General features: G+C 33.7%; 1 protein-coding gene and 1 long non-coding RNA gene across 2 annotated transcripts in view; one reads left to right on the top strand and one right to left on the bottom strand.

Moving 5' to 3' along the window:
* The window catches only part of LOC106052597 (uncharacterized), a 32431-nt gene extending 20000 nt beyond the window's left edge, over window positions 1–12431 (bottom strand). Inside the window, exons 1-3 of the mRNA XM_056011129.1 lie at window positions 12375–12431; window positions 9607–9670; window positions 7837–8024 (exon numbers count right to left, since the gene is read on the bottom strand). Coding sequence (XP_055867104.1) covers window positions 7837–8024; window positions 9607–9670; window positions 12375–12431 — 309 coding nt within the window. The remainder of the gene's footprint in view (window positions 1–7836; window positions 8025–9606; window positions 9671–12374) is intronic.
* Window positions 12432–16613: 4182 nt separating this feature from the next.
* LOC129922968 (uncharacterized) lies at window positions 16614–22370 on the top strand. Its single transcript, XR_008774897.1, has 4 exons — window positions 16614–16719; window positions 17350–17550; window positions 20286–20361; window positions 21794–22370. It is a non-coding gene; the product is annotated as an uncharacterized LOC129922968 (long non-coding RNA).
* The last annotated feature ends 984 nt before the right edge of the window (window positions 22371–23354 follow it).

Genomic DNA, 23354 nt, shown 5'->3' with positions numbered 1-23354 from the left:
CACAGAATAATCTTTCAAATTGCTTTGTAATTGAAGTAGAAGTTAGTGTTGTAAGAAAATGTTTAACTTCTTTAGTTGTTACTATCATATATATTATCTAATGTGTGGTGAAGAACATTACTTATATATGAATTCGTTGTTTTTCCATTAAAAAACAAACGTCTGAGAACTATTTAAAGTTAGCAAGAAAAAACTTTGTGGCTCTTTAAAAACTTCGAAATTTTTAAAATTGTAATTTTTGGCTCTTCCGACTCAAAAGGTTGCCGACCCCTGTGCTAGACAATGCATATATCAATAACAAACATGAACCAATTAGTCCATTATTTACTGGTCATCCATAATAAACCGATACTATACGATAACTGAGTAAATTTAAAGTTGCTTCGATTTTATTCAAGTTTATAATGTTTACATTTTTACGTAAATGAAATGTCATCATCTAGATTCTAGATTTAGAGGCTTAAGAATTCTAAATTACAGGTTTAGGTCTAGTGTTGGATCTAGAAGTTCATATAAAAATATAACTATAAATAGTCGCACATTTACGCATTGCCCGCTGGTCGAATCAGAAAAATCATACATTCAATCAGCTGACGGTGTCATGGGTTCTTATCATATATAATACAGACGTTACTTTAAAAAAGAAGATGATTACGTCCTACGCGTCATTCATTTAGTCATGCAAATTAACCATTGACTTAAATTCTGCCAAGTCACTGGTTTTCCTTGCTAGCTCAGGCAACCCATTCCATGCTCTAATAGCACTAGGAAAGAAGGAGTATTTGTACAAATTTGTCCTAGCATATGGGACGAGGAATGTGCCTTCATCTTTGTGTCTTTTAGAGTATTTTATTAACTTTTGTTTTTGTATTTGAAGATTATCGTTCAGTGTTTTATGTATAATCGCTACTTTATTTCTGTCTTGTGTCCTGAAGGCTTTCTAAATTTAATGATGTTACTCTAGTCAAATGTGAATATTCGTTTGTTATGAATCTCACTGCTCTATTTTGTGTCTGTTCCAGTTTCTTAAAGTTATCTTGAGTTGAGGGGTCCCAAACAGAGGATGCATATTCTATTATTGGCCTAACCAAGGTTAAATAACATTTTAGTTTTATAATCTTATTTGATTCATAGAAATTTCTTTTAATAAATCCTAATGCCATAGACATAAATAAATATAGACTGGCCGATTAAAGAGTTTTATGAAACGAAAATTTGTGACTTGCAAATTGTGTACTTTATTATACAGCATTTATGAGCAGTATAAAAGTTAAGTATTCATATCTATTTCAGCTATAACCTATATAAGTATTACAATATGTTCACTAGTGTTTTGTTTAATCTCTAAGAATGAAGATCATTCAATTTTTCATAATTCGGAAATCCGAACACAATAGATATACATATTTTCAATTTACATGAAGTTACTTCCTTCGGCCAGTCTATATTAATTTATGTCTATGCATAATGCTTTGTTTGATTTTTTATAGTTTCATCAATTTGTGGATTCCATGACAGTTTTTCATTTATTATAACACCTAGGTATTTTGCGTTTTTAGTCTGTTGTACTGGTTTGCCATGAATAAGATAAGTGGAATTAATTTGTTTTAGTTTTTTTGTTAATCTTAACAACTGACATTTTTCTGGGTGGAAAAACATGCTCCAATTTGATTCCCATTTCTGTAATTCATCTAATTCTCTTTGGAAAATATCTGTGTCTTGAGTTGTTTTTATTGTTCTATATATTATGCAATCGTCAGCAAATAATCTGACTTTTGTTCCTAAGGTAATGTAATTTGGTAAATCATTTATGTAAATTAAGGATAGTAGTGGTTCTATGAGGTACTTCTGATTTTACTGTTATCGGTGTTGATTTAGAGCCATTTATTATGACAGTTTGTTCTCTCCCTATCAGAAAATATGTTAATCCACTGATGCAATGTACCATTAATGCCGTAATATTTTAATTTTTTAAGCAAACTATGGTGGTGAACATTGTCAAAAGCCTTGGAAAATCTAGTAAGAAAGCATATATCTGTTCACTATTATCTAAACCTTTTGAAAAGTCATCAATTAGTCCTATGAGTTGTGTTTCACATGATCTATATTTCCTAAAGCCATGTTGGTATGGTGTGAGGACATTATGTTTGTCTAAGTGGTTTATGATGTTGCTACATATTATGTGTTCTAGGATTTTACATGTGATGCTGGAAAATGATACTGGTCTGTAGTTTCATGGGTCAGATTTTTCTCCTTCTTTAAATAGGGGGGGGGGGGAGGGGTGACATTCCAAGAAAATAGCTAAAGAAGATTTTGATTTTAAAACCTTCTCCAAAAATTACGATAAACCCTCTCTCAATATAAAAAAGAAAATTACACACTCAAAATTCTATGAGCGTAGCCCAAGTTTTTTTTTGGTTTAACCCTTCCCCCTCCAGTTGGGGTTTGAAGCTAAAAAGTACCTATTCAATATTTTAAAACAAAGCAAATTACACACTATAGAATTTATGAGCGTAGCTAGCCAAAAGAGGTTTTGAGTTTAAAACTCCCTGCCAGCGGGGTTTGAAGCTGAAAAATACCTCTTCAATATTAAAAAAAAACAAACAACAAGTTACGCACTTAAAATTATATGAGCGTAGCCAATATAAAAAAAAGCAAATTACACACTAAAATTCTTTGAGCTTAGCTAAGCTAATGAGGGATTTTGAGTTTAAATCCCCCTCCTCCAGATGGCTTTTTAAAAATTTAAAACCGCTCCAGATGGTTTTGAGTTTAAAATTGAGTTAACCTCTCTCTTCAATATTATTTTAAAGTAAACTACAATCACCAAATTCTATGACCGTAGCTAAATGGAGTTTTGAATAAAAGAAAATGCAGAGATTTTTTAGTTTAAAACTCTTCAACAGATGATTTTGACGATAAAACTTCCCTTCTCGATATAAAATCTAAAGCGAAATACAGGCATCTAATTCCAAGAGCGTAGTCAAGAGAGGTTACAAATTTCTACTAGTGGCTGGGCTCCATTAATAAAGTGTGAATAGTCATCTGCCGAAATTTAAAAAACTCTAAATGTGGGAAAGAGGCTTCAGACATTACCAGTGACAGATTTTTGTGGAAACAGCTTGCCGGAAAATGCGCCGAACGGCGCGAGAGGTTCTAAGTCAGTAAGAATAGCACATTAGCTTTTTGAAATAAAACTTTTAAATAGCAAGATAATGCAATGTAGATATCTCAGAATATGCATTTTTTGGCTTTCAATACCATAAATAGAACTCGGCGGCTGGGCTTTGCCCGGCGCTGGGGGAGCGCTGAGAGCTCCCACAGACCCCCTTCTAGCAAGGGCGGAGTCTACAAGTTTTCTACTATTTCCAGGAAGAACCTTTTCTAGGCCACAATAAACATCTTCCAAAAGGGTCAGAATGTAATAAAGATTAATTATGTATAAACACACACACACACACACACATATATATATATATATATATATATATATATATATATATATATATATATATATATATATATATATATATATATATATATAGATAGATAGATAGATAGATAGATAGATAGATAGATAGATAGATAGATAGATATATAGATATATATATAGATATATATTTTTTTTTCCGCGGGGGGGGGGGGGGGAAGAAAAAATCCGGACACCTATATGTTTGACCTATCACTAAGTATTGAAGACATATTGAATGATATACTTGGAATTCGCAAGTTAAAGAATAAGCCCAAGGAACAGACCTGTGCCAGACTCTAGAAGAAAACTATAGACGATGTGGTAGATGCCCTGTGCGACCAAAGTGATTTAAGTGATAAAGAAGATGTCCCATTCTTGAACATGGAACGTTTACTCGTCAAAGGCAATGACAAATCAAGCAGCTTCAATGGTCATGCTGGTGAAGATGGTGCTGAGTGCGAATTTGATAGCAAGTCTTTTGAGTGCAACTTTCATGACAAGAAGCTTAGACCTGAGAAAGAGAAAGAGACAGGAGAACAAACAAGACAAGAGGCCAACAGTTTAACCAACACTTTTGCTGCAGGTGTACCTGATACTTGATACATGTATTTCGGTAGATTAGATAGCTAAAAAAAACGTTTTGTCTTACACTAAGCCTTTAGCTGAGGACGTTAGAGAAATCTGTGATTATGCCATTGCCGATTAGAGAAACTCAAATCTCGATGGTTGGATCAAGATGTTTGAAAAAAACTGTACGTGTCGAGCTTTGCAGGGAGAATGCAAACTTCAAGGAACCCATCAACAAGGTGAATCACACGCTCCAACAAATGCTTGCCCAGACACTAAGACCAGCGAGAGAGGCATTGGTGGTGATCACGAGAACCCATTAAAACCCGATGAAGCCGTTGATAGACATTTGTGAATTGAGAGATACAAGCCAGGTCCGTGCCCAACAGACGTTGGTCCAGTTGCCTAAACTGGGGAGAGAAGTCATGATGGTGGTCAGTAGAATTCAAAGAAAGCCTGGCGTTACAGTTGATGGACATTTGCACGGTGAAATTCATCGACATGGTCTTAAACCAAAAGACACTTGGTCCGCTGTTGAGACTAAAGAGAGAGATTCTGATGGTGGTCGAATGGAGCCTGATGCTGAAGATGAGGGACCTTTGCACGTACAATGTTACCAACCTGCCCCATAAGCATGTCCTCCAGACAAAGCTGAAGATAATGACGTGTTCCACAATTCTCCCTCCTATATTCATCCATCCATCCCAGTGGCGCTCCAGCCCATGAACAGCTCTGGCCTGCTTCAACACATCCTTCCATTCAGATCTCTCCTGGTCCTTTCGTCTCCACGCCCTATCCCCAAGCTGTTTCAGATCTGCTTCCACATCACCAATCCATCGCTCCTCTGTTGTCTGACATTCTTTCAAGGTGACCTTCCCAACGTAGTCTGTTTTTTTTTTATTTCCGTCACTATTGGTGGGTCTTATTCAATTGAAGAAATCCATCCCAATAGTCCTTCTCCGCAAAGCCCTATGAAGCGACCTGTTTACCTAACGTTCCCGGCCCTGGCATTCTATACCTCTCCTTCTATTAAGTGGTTCTTTAAGTTGGTGGTGTGTGTTGCATTTTGCAGAGAACCTGGATAGTGCGATTTGTTACAATATTAACGATAATATGATTTTGTAACCGTTAAACCGTTAAGCTAGAAAATCAAATGTTGTGTAAGACAGAAGTGCGATTTTACATAAAAAGAGTGAAAATAGTTTAAAAAAAATAATCCGGAACAACCGATTTTTGGTAAATAAAACGAAAATTATGTGTTTTATTTATTAGCATTTTGGCGTTAATAGATATATGTACACACCCACGCACACACACACACACACATACACACATACACACATACACACACATACACACACACACATACATACATACATACATATTTAAACATAGTTAAACCATTTTGGCGAAGATTTGTAAGAACATTAAATTAATGTAGGTTGATATCTTTTTCAAAAGAAAATCTGGAACATTCCTTACCGATGAAAAAAACTTTTATGTTTCAGCAAGAAAATTAAATGTAAAACAAGTCTAAAAAGTGATTTTCAATAATCGTTTCTAGTAAATTATTTTCTTATTTTAAAATCCTGAACACTCTATTGTCGATATTAAATAAAAAGTAATTTGACATAAATTTGATTTTTAAGTTGAAAATACGGGAACAATTTGATTACGATAATTAAACTTTAGTGACTCTACCGGCTCTGAAACCACATTGGCTTTCAGATAAGACCTCGTCCACTAAAGAGTGGGTTAGTTGGTCGAGCAACACTCGAGCAAAGATCTTTCCTGCTACTGACAGAAGTGTAATACCTCGATAGTTGGAGCAGTTAGACTTGTCTCCATTTTTATATAGGGATATGATTACGAAGTCTCGAAGTTCAGGAGGGACCACGCACTTCTCCCAGCATAGAGCGAACAAGTCAGTTAGCCTCTCGGTTAGGCGACACCACCCATCAGAGCCAGGTGCCTTGTGTTTTTTTAGTTTAGATATTGCTGTCTCAATTTCCTCGGATGTCGGTCGGTCGTCGAGCTCCTCTCTTATAGCTTTCTGAGGGACATTTGCCAGCGATTCCTCCAATACTTGCCTTTTATCACCAAACAGCATACTGTAGTGTTCTGTCCAGCGATTTAGTATATCCGCCTTGCTGGTTAATAGGGCAGAAACATCGAATGATCTTAGCGGCGCTGTAGTCTGGTACGTTGGGCCATAGGCACAACGAAGTGACTCATAGAAAGAGCGCATGTCACCAGTGTCAGCTTGTCTCTGCATGTTTACGGACAGCTCAAGCCACCATTTTTTTAGTTCCCTGACCTTTGACTGCAGAGTGTGACAAGAAGCTTTATAGAGAGCTCTGGCTGCGTTGTCATTGGGGTTCGCGAGAACAGAGCGATAGTATTTATGCTTATTCTTTAACAGTTCTTGAATTGCGTTATTGTTCTTATCAAATCAGTCTCTGTTGGGTTTACTGCAGTATCCCACGACTTTGGCTGTCACGTTCAGAAGTATCGTTTTTAGCTGTCTCCAGTTACTTACTGGATCATCGTTCTGTTGCTTTTAAAGATCAGCCTCGAGTAGTACACTGAAGCGCTCTCGTACGTCAGCCAACCTTTCGACATGTAGCTTCTTTGCCCTAGGATGGCCACCTTTATTTACCATATTGATGGTGATCTTTAGTTTCGTCCGGACAAACGATGGCTTTTGTAACAGTCGGCACTGGGCATTACTCTAGTGTGCACCACATCCCTGACATCACAGTGCCTCACTATTATGTAATCCAACAGGTGCTAATGCTTTCAGCTTGGTTGCATCCATGTGATCTTGAAACGTTCATTTTTGTTAAAAAAAACGTGTTGGTTATCGCAAGCTTTGCTTCAGAGCAGAGTTCCAACAGGAGCCTTCCGTTATCGTTGCAGTTGCCAATGCCTAGCTCACCTAGATCACCAGGTAAAGCGCTGTAGTCTTTCCCCACTCGAACGTTGAAGTCACCCATGACAACCAGTTTGTCAGTAGTGTCCACCTTGCACAAGGCTTTTCTCAGGCCTGCAGCGTGGAGTGTAAACACTGATGATAGTGATGTATCTGGTGCCATATAACGGTAGTCTGAGCAACATCAGTCGGTCTGAGTGACCGACATGGATATCTAGTAGTTTCTTGGCAAGAGATTGTTTACCATAAAGGCCACCCCTAATTGCCTTTGCTCCTCAGGGCCTTTTCCGGACCATTATAGGGTGTAGCTAGCCCCCCTTTCAGTCAGCGACCCCTGGCTCGCCAAGCGTACCTCACTGATGGCAGCTATTCTACATCTAGCCGAGCCAACTCTAATGCCAACAGTGCAGACTTCCGTTGATGGCATTCATTTTTGTTGCTGTCCTGCCGTGTGCCAACATTCCAGCAGGCGACTTTGAGAGGTATCCTTTTATAGACTCTTTTGTGACTAGTCATTTGTGGGATAATTACTGTATTGCCTCCAGCCAGCGCAGAGTATTTTTGAAGTGATAATTAGCTCGCGAAGACTAATACCACTCTTTAAGCTAAATGCAGCTCACAGTAGCACAGAAGTCTGAGACGGCTGTGAACAACAGATAGCCGTAAATGTTATATCGGAGTTTCATGTGTTTTTGCAACGTTTATGCATGGAAATTAAATGTAATATAAGTTAGAAGAGCAAATAAAATATTCCTTGGAATTGATTTTTTAAAAATAAAAACACCCTGAACAATAATGAAAAGTATTGACATGTTTTGGAAGGATCAATTTATTTTTTTGACTTTGACATAATAAAGATATTTACCTCTTCTAGAGTTTCCTTGGTGTTTCCGTTTAGAATTTTGCATGTCGCTTTTATGGCATTGATGTCGTAATTGGCAATATAGATAAATCCTTTTGTTAGCAGGGTCTCATTTTCTATGAGATAGTCTCTGTTTTCTTTAAGTGTTATGTTACTTAAAGTAACATTAATTTCTCCTTGTGTATCACATCCTAAATAGAAACATTTTATAAATTAATTCAGTGCAAATATCCCCGATTGTCTGAAGGAAAAAAAGAGACTAATTAAGATGCACTACTGAATGTGTTTGTGCCCCATCGGTTCAACAGTCTATCCCCCCCTCCTAAAAAAAATATAATTAACTGGCACTCGTTGAGAAGCTCAACAGACATAATGTGCCTGGCTCTGATAGTATTTCAGAGGAATCTGTGACAATACCATTATGTTGAGGTTATATCTTTTATGCTTTCTTGTATTTCTTTTTTATGGATACAATTTGCCAAAATAATATGATAAGATTTAAAGTTTAAAAACAGCATACTTAGATTTATTTAAACTTGATAGCTAGTATCTAGTCAACACCATACATTTTTTGTTATCATTTTTTTTCAAATATAGGAACTGTTATGTAGCTAATTGGCTAAAAGATTGTCCTGTATAACTATTACAAAATTTATCATTATTAAACAAGAACAGGAAGACGCTGTATGAGAGAAGATAACGGTGCTACAACTGATTAGGTAGTCAAAAAATTTGGGAACCAAAATGCCGTCAATTGATGAAGGGGAAGACAGGTCACCATTGTATGGTCTGGCTTTTTTGTCACACATAAAACTGCTTGAGAATGGATAGGAACGTAGGTGGACATCCCAGCCTAGCCAAAATCCTCCACAAACCATCGCGACTAACTGTGTTGAAAGCCTTCGTGAGTTCCACAAAGGCAGCGTATAGGTTTAGGATCTGTTTTTTCATTTTTCGTGTAATTATCGCAGAACAAATATCATGTCAGGTGTAACTCTAAAAGCTCTGAAGCCACACTGGCCAAGCAAGTTGCATACCCAACACAAAAACCTTTTTTTTTTTTCTTTTTGCTCAGTCAGCTATGTCTATTAGTAAGAAGCAAGCGAGTAAAATACAGTTTTAACTAGGTCAGGCCGATCGGAAGTTCTATATACATTCAAGGCAGCAGTGAGTGTACTTGGTTGTTGTACATTGATCGTCCTACAATTAACGTTGTATTTTATAACAAGAATGGCTTTGTTGAAGAGATATTGAAATGTGTATTTTAAAAGAGCGTTTTGCTGATTTTTTTTTTTTTTGTAAACTGTCTAAAAGACGCTACTAAGAAGATGAAAAGGCATCACATATGTTTTTTTTTATTAGTACACAAATATTGATTTCTCACTATAATGAAAATACATTTAATGCTAGAAAAAAAAAAAAAGGCCACACTCGTCCAAAGTTTGTTGTCAGATCGTTGCACCGCCTTTAATGGGGGGTTGGGGCGTCCACAGTTTGAGAGACGTTGCTGTAGACTTGTTAACAAAAGAGGAACTAAATAATCTCTTTCTACAGTTTGATACAAATAAGAACAACTAAAGAAGTGAACACATTCAATGGCTATTTCTGTTTAACAAGTGCTTTATCTAAATAGCATCGGAAATTATAAATTTTACTAAAATAATAAAGCAAAAAACAAAACGATTCGTTTTACATTTTAAAAGTTTGATAAATAGAAACATTAAAATAATCTTATAGCTTAAAAAAAAAAGTAAAAACAAAAATTAAGATTACCTTCTGTGGATGTTGGAAAAAGTATCACAATTACAGGTATGATGTTCCAGATGCTTATGTTAATCTGAAGGATAATGTAATGAGATTACAAAACATTTATATCATATTTCTATATTGTGTCTAATCATTTCATCCCCTAGTTACTTCATCCCCTGACATTTAAACCCCAGGTTTTAATATCCAAATATTTTTGTTTTCGGTTAAGTGTATAATGTTGCTGCTAAGGCTTTGACTTTCAGCACTAATTTTATCTAACATGCGACTATTTATTTGTTTGACATAATTTAAAGTGTTTATATTATTTCTCTCCTGTCTTTCTTTTTTAAGTTTAGCACTCAGAGGGATAATAAAAAGAGAACTAACACAAAAAGAGAACTAACTCATTTAAGTCGATACAAAATGAAATGGAAGAGAGACAGTGTTTGAAGATGATAGAAATTTAACAAAATATATAAATAGGTATCACCAATGTCTGGTGGAAGTAGAGGGCATTTTTGGAGAGATACGTTAACAAAAATTATAATAATTTTGATTATGCCGCTAATAAATTGCACATGAAGATCACCAATGGAACGCCTACAACCATTTTGCCTAAATATCTTACTGATTTATATGAACACGAAGACAATTTTGCATGAAATCAATATCTATGGATATTTTTAAAGACGTATAATTTTAGTCTTTTTCAATGTGTCACAATTTTTATTATGTAAAAAAAAAGTTAATATTTTCTCAATTTTACAATTATTATTTTTTTTTTGTAAAATTAAAGATTAGAGAATTAAATGTCCAGGTGATAAAATAATTTGGAAATTTAATGTCTTTCAGTGAAATTGTAGTGGATGGAGTGAGAGGATAAATTGATTGGAATAGATTTACAGGAAATGTGTATGTATATATATATATATATATTAGGGGTGCACCGGATAGTACTTTTTGATATATGGCCTGAGCCGAATATTGCCGAATAGTAAAAAATGATATTCGGCCTGAGCCAGATACCTAAGTGTCTTGTAAATAGCTTGTGTTGCTGAACATTTTACTAAATTATTAAATAACATACCTATATTGGTTGGTTTTTTGTTCCATATATATACCTTTTTGTTTTAAACTCTATTACTGACTGATATATTCAAGCTGAAAAGTATTTATAAACAGATAGGCCTATCACAAATTAATCTGTGTAGCATGAGCATGTACAGTTCTTGTCAAACACCTGAGCGCAGTTATCCATCTATAAAGGCTGTTTGTGGGAGGGTCAATGTAAAATATGTTAGTATATTTTTATCTAGTTACTAATGTAAATCTCTCATAAGTAAAGTGCAATCTGGCTTGTAAAGTGGTTGGATGTATGTGTTCAAGAATTTCAGACCAACAAATTGTCATCAGATTTGTAATTTAAAGTCCAAAGACCGCTTCTGGTTCTGGCTTCAATGGCTTAATACCGATAGTAGCAGTTAGTTAATAATTGAAATCTGAAGCGTAGTCGGTCATATATTTATTAATCCAATTTCGGCAAAAGATATTTTATAAACACCGGGAACATTAATTATACCTATTTCTAGCTTGAACCTTAGATGTTGCGAAGCATAGATTTAATTGTAGTCTGTAGGCCTATTCTTGATATCTATGTTTAGATCTACTGTTTATAAATCTAAAAGCATTAGGAAAACTATAGAAGAAAAAAACTCATACACAACCTCCCTACCAAAAATAACAACATAAATAATTTTTATGTTCGACTAATTGCAACGACCTAGTCAGATAGACGTAGTGAGCCTAAACATGTAGTCCTAGTGTAGTGTGTATAGTTAATGGTGTTGACCATCACGCGTTTTTTTTTCCTCGGGCATACGCAATAGTGTTGAGTGGTCAGGCAAAAAAAGATAACACATTGGCATTGTCAGTCAAGCATATAGATGAATTTTATCCGTACACTAGTTACAGAGGTCAAGTGTTTCTTAACATTCCAGCAAATGTTTTCTTTGTATGCTAGATCTGATTGTGCTGCTTTTTATAATTTTTATTATTGAAATAGATCTAGATCTAACTTTCACTATAAATGTTATCACAATTGTAGAAGAAACAAACATAAATGGATCTAATATTTTTTTTACTGTACATAGGGCTGGGCTAGTTCTATTTCTAGACTATATTATACAAGATATTTAAATCTCTGGATATAGAAAAATAAAAAAAGAAATCACATTGTATTTCTTTAATATTACAAAACTAACTTTTTATTTTTATTTTTTTAGAAACTATTTTTAAAAAAAATAATTCAGTTGACTTTACAATCTTTTTTTTTCTTTTTATTTTCAAGGTTCTTCGGCATTGATGCAATCAACTGAAATTTTATGGAAAAGATCAGGGCAGAAGTTTACACAGAGATAAACAACCTTGTCTGATGGAAACACCAGGTTGTTTTTGAGAGTTTTATGAACAGATCTGAGCCACAGTCTGAGCCTCAAGGTAGTGTCGTAAAACAGAACAATTCGTCGGCCTTATAGGTTTCGAACTACTTGGTTCTCTCCGCACCATGTTTTATTCTGAAGTAAGGATAAGATCAGCCTAGGTCAGGGGTCGGCAACCTGCGGCTCGCGAGCCGCATGCGGCTCTTTGGGTGTGAAGCTGCGGCTCTTTAGTTCCATACGCTAATATTATTTTTTTTTTCGAAACATTGTTTATAATATAGTTCTGAATTGTTTAAAACGAAAATTAGGCATCGATTCTATCTTTGAGCCATTTGTACTCGCTTTTCACCACACCTCTTCCCCATTACACGCGTCTATACTGTTGTCAATTCCTCGGAAGCTCTCGGCCATGGTCGCATGTTTCTATGTAGTTTTTAATTCGCTTTCAACGCAAGACGAATAGGCATCTTCACGTGCTTTGGCTTTGGTGTATAGTTTTTTGTTTCAAGTAAATGAGTTATAAACGATTATCTTCTCGAACTTAGAAGCACTCTACAAGTAATGCTTATCTCACAAGCTTTGCATTACCACGAGAAGTTGCACAAAAAAGCAAACCATTTACAGATGGTGAGTATGCCAAAGACTGCTTCCTACGTGCATCTGAAGAACTGTTTCGTGATTTCAAAAACAAACCAGAAATCTTGGAAAAAAATCAAAGATTTGCCATTATCCGCTGAAACAGTACAAAATAGATTGGCTAAAATGTCTTTAAATGTAACATATCTGCAGGTGGAAGATATTCAACTTTCTTCTACCCTATTACTTTCTATAAATGAGTCTTGCAACATAAAAGACACAGCACAAGCTACCCTTTTTGTCTTCCCAACGTCCAAAGGAAGAACTTCTAGGTCTGGATACCGTTTTCGTGACAAACTAGAGGTGAGGATATAACGAAGACATTAGGATCAATTGAAATAAAATCGTTTAAATGCAAACTGATGGAGCCAGAAGTATGACAGAAAAAATAAAGAGCCAACTACGATTCTTCAGAGAAAAATAAAACACGAAATTCTTGGTTTCACTAAATAATACACCATTCCTGCCGAAATAGTTGAGGCCATAAATTTGGTAATCAATATTGTTAACATCATCTTGTCAAATGCACTGCACCATTGTCAGTTTTAAAGACTTAAAAGGAGACTCAGTATTCTGAGATCCTTCTTACCAATAAAGTTCGATGGCTGAAACGTCTTGCTTTGTGCTTGGATGAAATAAATACATTCCTAATTGAAAAAGGCATTAATCACCCATAATCAGAGAACGACAAATATTTGCAAAAAAATTACTTTGTGGTTGATATAATAGATATATTAAATGAGCTGAATCTAAAACTGCAAGAAAGGGAAACCCATTCAATGTTTTGGTAGAAGAATTTGTTTGTTTTGAAGAAAAATTAATTCTTTTTGCAGAAGATATTCAAAGCGTTAAGTTACTTCATGTTCAATGTCTAAAGCAGCATCACGATAAAATCAGTGAAACGTCTGATACAAATTACTTCAGCACATTTATAAAAAAAAATTTCAAGATGAATTTCTTGATAGATTTGAGCAATTAAAAACCAACAATTCTAGCTTTCAGAGTAAATCCTCTCAAACCAAATAGTAACACAATCCACATTGATTCGTTTGGAATTGATACTAGATCTCTAGAAATGCCATTGATCGATTTAAAAAGTAAAGTTTTGTGGGATGGAAAATTTACAGAGTCGAAAATTAAGTTGGAAGTGTTGGGGATCGAGAATTGTATGTAAGTTATGCAACAAAAGAGGACAGCTTTAAAAGGAATGCAGCGAGTTGATTCGACGCATGGAATAATCTTCCAAATTGCTACAGTGGGTTGAAGAAGTTGGCATTTGGAGTGCTGACTATCTTTGGATCGACATATTCGTTCAAGCAAGTGAAAAGTAAGAAGCTAAGTAACAAATGAAAATATAGAGTCGTGTTTGAAACTTAAAACAAGCTATGAGCCAAATGTCTCCAAACTTTCTAAAACCATGCAAAGCCATCGCTCTCACTAAATTTGTTAGCTCAATTGTTTGTTAGTGAAGTACAAGTTAATAGTGTAAGTAAATGTTTAATGGCTTTAGTTGGTACCGTAATAAAAAATATTATCTAATAATGCCATATGTATTGTATATAATTTGGAAGACCTGGAGCGACACTGGGAAGTGTGTCGTTGGTCTGTTCTGTGGAATACGGCTCGATGCAAGTTGAGAAGAGAGGAATTGCAACGAAGTGAAGAGATGAATTGCAACGAAGTATAGCTAACTGTAAACTGACAGATATTGTTCAGTCTTCTACGCTACATGTTACAGTAACGAATTGTTAGAGTTAATAGTCATTAAAGTTATATGAAACTGAAAGTTTAGTAGTCAAGTTCTTTGCAGTGTTTTTATTTGTGTGCCAACTAATACATCTAGCCAGAAGATTCAGAAATACGTAACAATATCTTTAGGCCTATGTATTTTATCAAGTGTCATCATCTGAAATAATCCTTCAGCTTAGATAGTTTCATAGCGTCATTACTTAAAACTTTGCACATAGTTAACGGAGGAAGGCGTAAAACCCAATTTTCAACACTCTACTAACTACATTTCTTTTTGTATTAAGTTGAATATTAGTTCTATGTAAACACAATGAAGATATTTAAATATGATGTTGAAATTTTATAATTAAAATAAATTAGTTAATGGTTGAAATCCGAAAAGATTAACTAGGTACAAATCACTAATTAATAGAAAATAAAATTTAGAAACTCAATTTTTTAATTTAGATCCACTATCGTAGACCCACGTTAACATCTTATAGACCCCAATTTACATTTTTGCTCGCCGCAGACCCATAAAGGCTTATACAGACCACTCTGAAAATCACTTGTTTAAACATTTCATTCCAATGGCACGAAATGTCTTTAAAGATGTTAATAACATTGTATACATAAGGATATAAATGTACACAGAAATTAATATATGTGAATCGCATATATTTAATAAGATCAATCTCTTTACGTAAGTCTCCACTCCCCTGCCCCTTAAAAAAATGCTTTTTCACAAATGTTCGATAAAAAGCGAAGCTTAATTAATAAATGATGCAAATGTAACCTAATGAAATCTACTTGGCCTTAAAGATCACCTAGAATAAAAATCCAACTAACCTTGTAGAATACTTTACATTTCTGAGAAGCAGCTTATTGTATGGAACTTCAATTTTAAGGGGAAATTGATCAACTTTTGCTAAGGGAGTAGCGATTTTCGGACGTCTGTCTACAAGTATCATCTCGTACCAGGCAGTGGTTCTCTCAACCCTTCTATGTGGATACGAGACATGGGTAATATACAGAAGGCAAATTAGACTTCTTAAATACTAATGTTTCCTTCATATTGAAATTCGTTTGTTCTACAAAAAGAAGAGCTTAGAAAATTAAATCTAGCTTTTTTAAAGAAGTAAAGCTTATCAACACTTCCTTTTACACCGGATACAACAAAGTTCCTAGCTAATTAGATTTGTTCCGCCTTGTTTGTCAATCTCTAAACAGTGTGATTACGTTTTTTACAAATCACAAAAATATTCCAAGTGTTTTCGACAATATACTATTTTTAAAATTCATAGATGTTAGAACTTATTTTCCTTGTGTTTCTATTTATTTTTTTAATTTAGGACAAACCATTTATGTTCTATTATATATTATTCTGGATGAAATTACAATAATTAGTAAAATATAAATATACACATTTTAAAAGAAACCAATTATAGTATCGGCAGAAATCAAGTGAAATTGTTGTCTAGTTGTGTGTATGCAACTCTCAAAATGCTCTCAAAGTAATCTGTTATTTGGAATAGTTTGTCATATTGTTATAGTGACCTCAGATGTTTTTTTTCTCGGAAAGCCTGCAAAAGTTATAAGTGGTTTGAAAGTTGTCTGCATTGAAGAGCCTCTTCAATTTTTGAAATTAAAGAAGAAGCACAGTAACTCAACTTTTTTTTGAATTAACACATGCAAGTAAAACGGTAAGATGTCAGTTTTTGATGTGGTCAGTTACATTCATCAGTCACGATAGGAAAGTGAAACAGTTAATTAACTTTAATGTATGTATAATTTAAAGTATAACTATTTTTGCATAAATGAAACAATAAGTTGAAAACAATTTTATTGAATGGTAAAAAATGAACTGACAAAGAAAAGTTACTAATTTTAAAATGTTTTATGGTTGAACAAGAAAAATATAAAATACTAAATATTTAAAGATAGAAAAAAAAAACCTCAATTAATACTTCTTATATAGCAATTATTTTGCTAATCATAACTAATGAATGTTAGATCTAAGAAAAAAACAACATTTTTAACCCTCGCCATTTCCGCTCCCACCCTTTCCCCATAGAAAAAATTATGATTAAGCAAAAGTATAAATCTATTAGACTTTATAGTATTTTAATGATAGCGCTTTAAATCCATCTTCTTCCTATACACTGACACACGAATTAAAAACCTTTTTTTTCCACTTGAAAAGTAGTGAACAAAAATTTTAACTCCGCAGATAATTTTCTGGATGTCTTCTTTGCTTAGTATACACGGTATTTTATACAGAATGGAATCGAATATTATTTCATAATGAATTCAGCAAGTCAAATATCATGATTTGGTAAGTAAATTCCTGACTTCCTGTGTCTAATTGTCCTATTAAAACTATTGTCTTGGATATATTTTTTATTAAATATTAAATAATTAAGATGTGTATAATAAATGCCATCTGAAAAAAAAATATATATATATTGTGTCATATAACTTTTGAAATGTGATATGTAAAAATGTGCACATTGTGACTTTCTTATGATCGTAAAGCCATGCTCGATACTTGTTGCTACAACTTTGTCCACTTTATAGAGCAAATTTAGATTTAGACTTTTTAAAATAATAACAATTTATATCATAATTTTGTATTTAATGTTTCTGTTTAGTTTTCCAAGTATTTATCCCAGATAAGTATTTGATTTATAGATCTAAGTCTAGAACAGCTAACTCTAATTAATTTATCATTTAATATTCCAATATTTTTAAAAATTAGTTATAATTTAATATGCAAATACTTTTAAAATTAGTTAAGCTACAGGTAGGGTAGACTTAATATGTGATACATTACCATTATATTGGTCTCAATTGCAATGTTAAAAAGATTTGATAAAATTCATAATTAAATACACACAATTTAATATTTCAGATAATTTACTATAAATTTAAAGTTTAAATATAACATCTCATTAATTTCTTTAAGATGCACTTTGTTCCGGAAAACACCCAAAGTCATATCATACTGTTGGGTACGTGTTACAACGCAACGGTTAGTTGTGTGAAGATTGCTTGTTTGAAGCCTGTCCAGTTCCATCCCTGCTGTCCTTCATAAAGGTTTAGGCTAGGACGTAATCCACACACAGACATTTAATTGAAAGATCTCATTTCAACGGATCACTGCAAGGTAATTTTGTATGTGCTTCCCACTGTCTTCGTAGTGGTCATCTGTTCGAATCCTATCCATTTCCCTCCCCTTTGCGGTCCTGTAGGAGGTTTCTGCTAGGATGTAATTTTACTTTTTTTTCTCTATTTACAAGTACAAAAGATTCTACTGCTAAGGATTTGTTACAACGAATTGCTAGCTGGTCTTTTTGGTATGGGTTTTGGACTGTCGTCATGATGGTTATCTGTTCAAACCTTACTCATATATATTATTTGTGCTCTAAAATTAGAGCTTTATTTAAGCTTATTACGTGTAATCACTAACACTCTTTACGCTATGTAGTTATTATGTTAAGAATATATATGTACTGTTGTACTGTTAGAAAGCGAGATGTTATTTATATAACACAGTCTTTGTCTTATTTTGCAGCCTTTGACTCACCAGCGGATCAAGAACTTTTGAGTGGGGGGGGGCGATTTTTTTCAAACCCCAACCCCAATGCCCAGTAATCCCTAATCATATCCATAAAAAAGCGTACAACATATATATATAGAGAGAGAATTAAAAAAGCAGTGTTTCTCAACCTTCGGCGAAAAAAAAAGTCATATTGAGACCTTTCTCTTGCAAGCTTGGCAGAATTTAAGTTATTGGTTAATATGCATGACTGAAAGCATGACGCGTAGGACGTAATCATTTTTTTTTAAAGTAACGTCTGTATAATATAAGGTAAAATAAGAAGCCCCGACACCAAAAACGTTTTTGTTAATTTTTTTCACCGAAGAAACGCATTTTTCTAATATCTACACATGTGCCATGGTGTCATTATTCATTCTATTAAAAAGGGACCTTTTGAATAATGTTTTACTTTAAAAATATTCTAATATGAATTTATAGGCCCTTGATACATTGCAAATCAAACCGATTTGTTCCTTGAAAAGATAGGATACCCAACATATTTAGATTAAGACTTTGAGGATGGTCGCCCAAAAAAAATAATTCAAAAATGAAATTAAAAAAAAAAGCTCATTTGTAAGTGATACATTTTGTTCAATAGGCATGTTGGTAGCTTTGTTTTACTACAGAACTATAATTCAAAGCTCTAAACAAAAAAAGAAATTGAAAAGAAAGTGGGAGGAGAACTGAAGTAGACCAATTAGATTCTACTCTAATTTTTTTTTTTTTTGCATTTTTAGGATTCAAGCATAAATAGTGATATATAGTCCCAAATTTATTTAACTAGAAAAATATCAAATTGAGTAAAGGTTTGAGAAAAGCGACAAGGAAAACAATATTGGGGTTTAGAACTCATCTCAATCGTTACTCTTCTACTGACCAATTTCGTATGAATTCTAAATTTTTGAAAGCAAAAGTCTTTCTTGAAATAGTTATGATAAATTCGTGTGAAATTACATAAACTCTGTCGCCATATTTGACTATTCTGTTTTAAAACGCCATGTCTTCTTATAGAAAGGGGAGGGGCGATAGAGTGAAAACTATTAATCATCGCTCCTTTCTAATGATTGCATTTGGCTTTAAATAATAGGGTTGGAGCGACTGGATATACGAATTTATTTATAGCATATATACATTATATTAGTAACATACTTTAAAATTTTTTTGTAATTTCTTAACTATAATACAAAAAGAAAAGTATTGATTTGTCTGTTGAGCGGAAGGCACTTGCATGTATTGCCCCTCCCACCTGGTACAACATCTTTTCATTTTATATTTACTAATGATAACATTTGAGTAAGTGTGCAACATAATATACAAATGGGTTCACATTTCAATACATATATACGTAGAAGATATTCAACTAATTTTGTTCACAAACTATGATTTCTCCATAAAAATAGGACCGCCCCTCAATCAGAAGGCTAGATTGGGGAGGGCAGTAGATGCAATCGCCCCCCCCCCCCTTAACCCACCGAATCGGCCAAGATACCAGAAAGGGGGCGGCATACTATAAAATTTATATATTAATTCAACTAATTTCGGTCTTCAACTATAATTTCTCCATAACATTAGGGCAGCTCCTTCCCTCACTTTCAAAGGGCTTAGGTGAGAAGGGCAGTAGAGGTATTCACTCAATCGGCCAACTGGGAACGACATAATATAAAGATTGGTTAAAATATCAATTACAAATTTTAGTCATATGGATATTTAATTGATTCTTTTAGCAAGCTGTGATTTCTACAAATAAATTACACCGCCACCCCCCAACTGAGAGTTTATGCGGGGTCATGATTGATGCCATCTCCCCCTCCCGACCCCACCAAATCGGCCAACGTACTAGAGAAAAGGGGCGAAATAATCTAAACATAGGTTGAACTATAAATAATTAGTATATATTATTAACATAAGTAATAAATTGTAAACAAATTTTGTGAATTCTTTACTAAAATAGGGGTTTGGCGATCACCCTTACCACCCCCTCTTGGATACGCCAGGGCTTTGACTTCACAAGTGTTTATTAGCCCTAATATAATTGTTTGTGAAAACGTGTGTGTGTGAATGTGGGCTTGCTTTAGGCCTCTTCTGTAACATGAATGTTAAAAGTATTTCCAGTTAAAGGTGTACAAATGGTAAAATGGGATACAAAGTGTGAAGCTGGGTGCTCTTAATGCAATTTTTAATGTAGTATCATTACAAATTTTTTTTTTTAATATCTGGGCGCTACTGACAACACATATTTTTATATTTTTAAAAGAAGAGGCCATCAAAACGATTTTATTTTATCTTGCTTTTTTTTTTAGATGGCATACTATTTTACTTTACAGCAAAATGAGGCTTTTGTAATGAAGATTCTTGTCTTGGCTGCTTTTCTTTTAGGTAAATGTTTAATTTAAATTTCTTTTTCTGGCTAAGATAGAAACTTATTTTCATGGTCAATTAACTTTTTTTTATCTACGAAAAAATGGAATTTAGGAAGAAATATGTTTGTTACAAAAAAAAAAAAAAAAGTAAACCAAAAGTCATTCGATTTTTATTACATTTTTAACAAATACATATTGAACATTAAAATAATAGTTACAACTTAGATGAATAAAATTATAGTTCAGAAGGCATAGATATAAATATTATTAAATATTGCTGTTCAATGTGACATATTTAAAATTACAACTATTAAACTTAAACGTGCCTTTACTACAGGTTTCTAGAATCTACATTTTCAATTCCATATCTTGTTTATTTATCTACTAAAAAATGAGGGGGGGGGAGACTGTAAAAGTTTGATTTTTTAATATATATATATATATATATATGTGTGTGTGTGTGTGTGTGTGTAAGACGTGACGAGAAATGTTTGAAAACATCTCCTCTCACAAACTCACTAACCTTCAAATGCATCAGAAATCTGCACTCTGACTATCTACCTCGTTTAGATATCCATTATATTGGCGATGGCAAAAAGCTAAAGCTACAATGGAGTTCAGCATCTAAATCCATTACCTCGCAAAGTTTTTTTCAGGAAATGTCTCTGCAAGTAGCGCTTCCTGATGAGCAATCTATTTGCGGCATTTTCTTAATTTCAAAGTAGTGACATGCTCCTTCTCCTTGTCTGACTTTTTGCTTTATTCGTTAAAATCGAGTCAATATTTTCTCTAATAAAATTTGATGCTTTTTTTTCGAAGCTTTCAGTTTCAACAGATCCTGCTGTATGTCTATTTCTTGAATGATACTTTCATTGACAATAATTCCAAAGTCGTATCTTAACAGCCAGTGGCGTAGCTAGGAATCGACCATATTTTGGGCGCCTGGGGGAGCCTGACCTCTTTGTGAGCCCCTGCATTTTGCGTAATATTTAACGTAAGAAAACAGTTTTGAACACTTATTTGGGGGCCCCCTTAAGTGGGGGCCGGGAGGGGATTTTCAAATTCTCCCCCTCGTCCCCCCACCCTAGCTACGCCACTATATACAAACTTTAGTGGAGATAATAACTTACGGAAGAAAGGCATGCACCTCCTTCATGCCTTCAATCCCCCGTTCGCCCTAATGGTATAACAAAAGAAGAAAAAGAACCTATATAACTATGCTTCTTTGTTTGTCGAATTTAGTATCAACTAATTTGGCGTCTAGATATGCCACGGAAATAATAATACACATATTTGTGAGCGATTATTTGTTAATCTTTTGATATTTTCGTGATCAAATGATATTTCAATATTATTCTCTCTGCTTTAATTAATTAAATATAAACGTGTCATATACATTGAAATCCAAAAGGTATTATGTAGATGAAACCTAAACTACGTGTTTTCAGATTTTTCTTTTTCTACTGATTGTATAGAAGAAGGAAGAAGTGAAATTCTACATTTTGAACGCAATCATACTTCAGGAGTGGACATAAAAGTTGCTTGGTACAAAGGTGACAGCATTGTCTCAATATGCTCTGTTACTGACGGATGTAATGATCTAGATCGAAACACAGTTGAATCATCATTTGAGTTTTTTAAAGACAACAGCACATTTACAACTTGTATAGTTATTAAAAAGATATTGAGAACTGATGGTGTTTTGTGGAAATCAAAATACCTCGGAGAGGCGAAAATTGAACACCCTGGTGTGCTCTACTCTCGTAAATTGACATTATGCGGTATGTGATCAAAAATAATTTTCACAAAACTATAAATTTATGAGTACTAAATCGCATTAGTGCTCTTATATTTATTTTCAAATGGATAGTGCTATATTTTCTTTTCAGGATCTACGATACGCCGGAATTGTTAAGGCCTAAATTATTTTTTTTCACTTACATTAGGCTTAGATAAATGCGCAACTTAAACTTATATCATATAAAAACAAGTAAATATTGTATATCATCCACCTTGTAATTTTATTAAAACAATAATCAGATTAAAATAAAGTAACTTTTTATATAAGAGTAAATATCAAATTAATGATAGATTTAAACAAAAATGGTGTGAATCTACTAAGAAAATGTATTTCCAATGATAGGCTTATAGATCCTTAACTTCTTTTTTTTACAAAGTCGTACAGGACAAATTTGTACAAATACTCCTTCTTCCCTAGCCCTATTAGATCATGGAATGGGTTGCCTGATTCAGCCAGGAGAACCAGTGACTTGTCAGAATTTTAGTAATTGGTTAACATAGCGTAGGGCGTAATCATCTTCTTCTTTTGAAGTAACGTCTGTATTATATAAGATAAGATAAGATTAAACTCTTTAATGATTAATGCCTAAATGTGAGAATATCCAATGAAGTATATCTGTTTAAAAAGGAAGAGTGTCTAGACCTAAGGCCAAATTTAAATAATTTTTCATTATACTTTGAACAATTTTAATGAGTCAACTAAAGTTTTTTACATGTAGACAAATAGCTGATAATTTTTCCTCAAAAGTATACTAGAACTAGAACGCAATCATCGTCTTTGTTTTGAAGTAACGTTTGTATTATATAAGATAAGACTTTCTAGGAAAATTGTTAGAGCCGTTCTTTTATAACCGCGTCGACACTCTCAGGATTGTGAGTACATGAATTTGCACATGAATTTGCTAGCCGATGAGATGAATTGTAAAATAGCATTTTTTTTAAACCACTGATTTTTTACAATCTGATTTCACAGGCATCGGTCATCTTTAAAATGAGATTAAAATGAGATTACTTTTCTTTGTTGTTATTAAATTTGGCAGTGGTCGTTGACATCCTTTTTGTGATAATAATAGTCCAATCATTTCAAATTAAAATATTTTTATTTAGTTCTATCTTATTTCAACTTTTCAAATCAGTGCATTGAGCAAAGTGGGCACAACATGTGTACATCTTAATGTGAGTTTGTTAATAAAGTTATATACTATCAAC

This window comes from Biomphalaria glabrata, chromosome 14 (assembly GCF_947242115.1).
Source record: "Biomphalaria glabrata chromosome 14, xgBioGlab47.1, whole genome shotgun sequence".
Taxonomy (NCBI): domain Eukaryota; kingdom Metazoa; phylum Mollusca; class Gastropoda; family Planorbidae; genus Biomphalaria; species Biomphalaria glabrata.
This window is presented reverse-complemented; position numbering and strand designations above follow the sequence as displayed.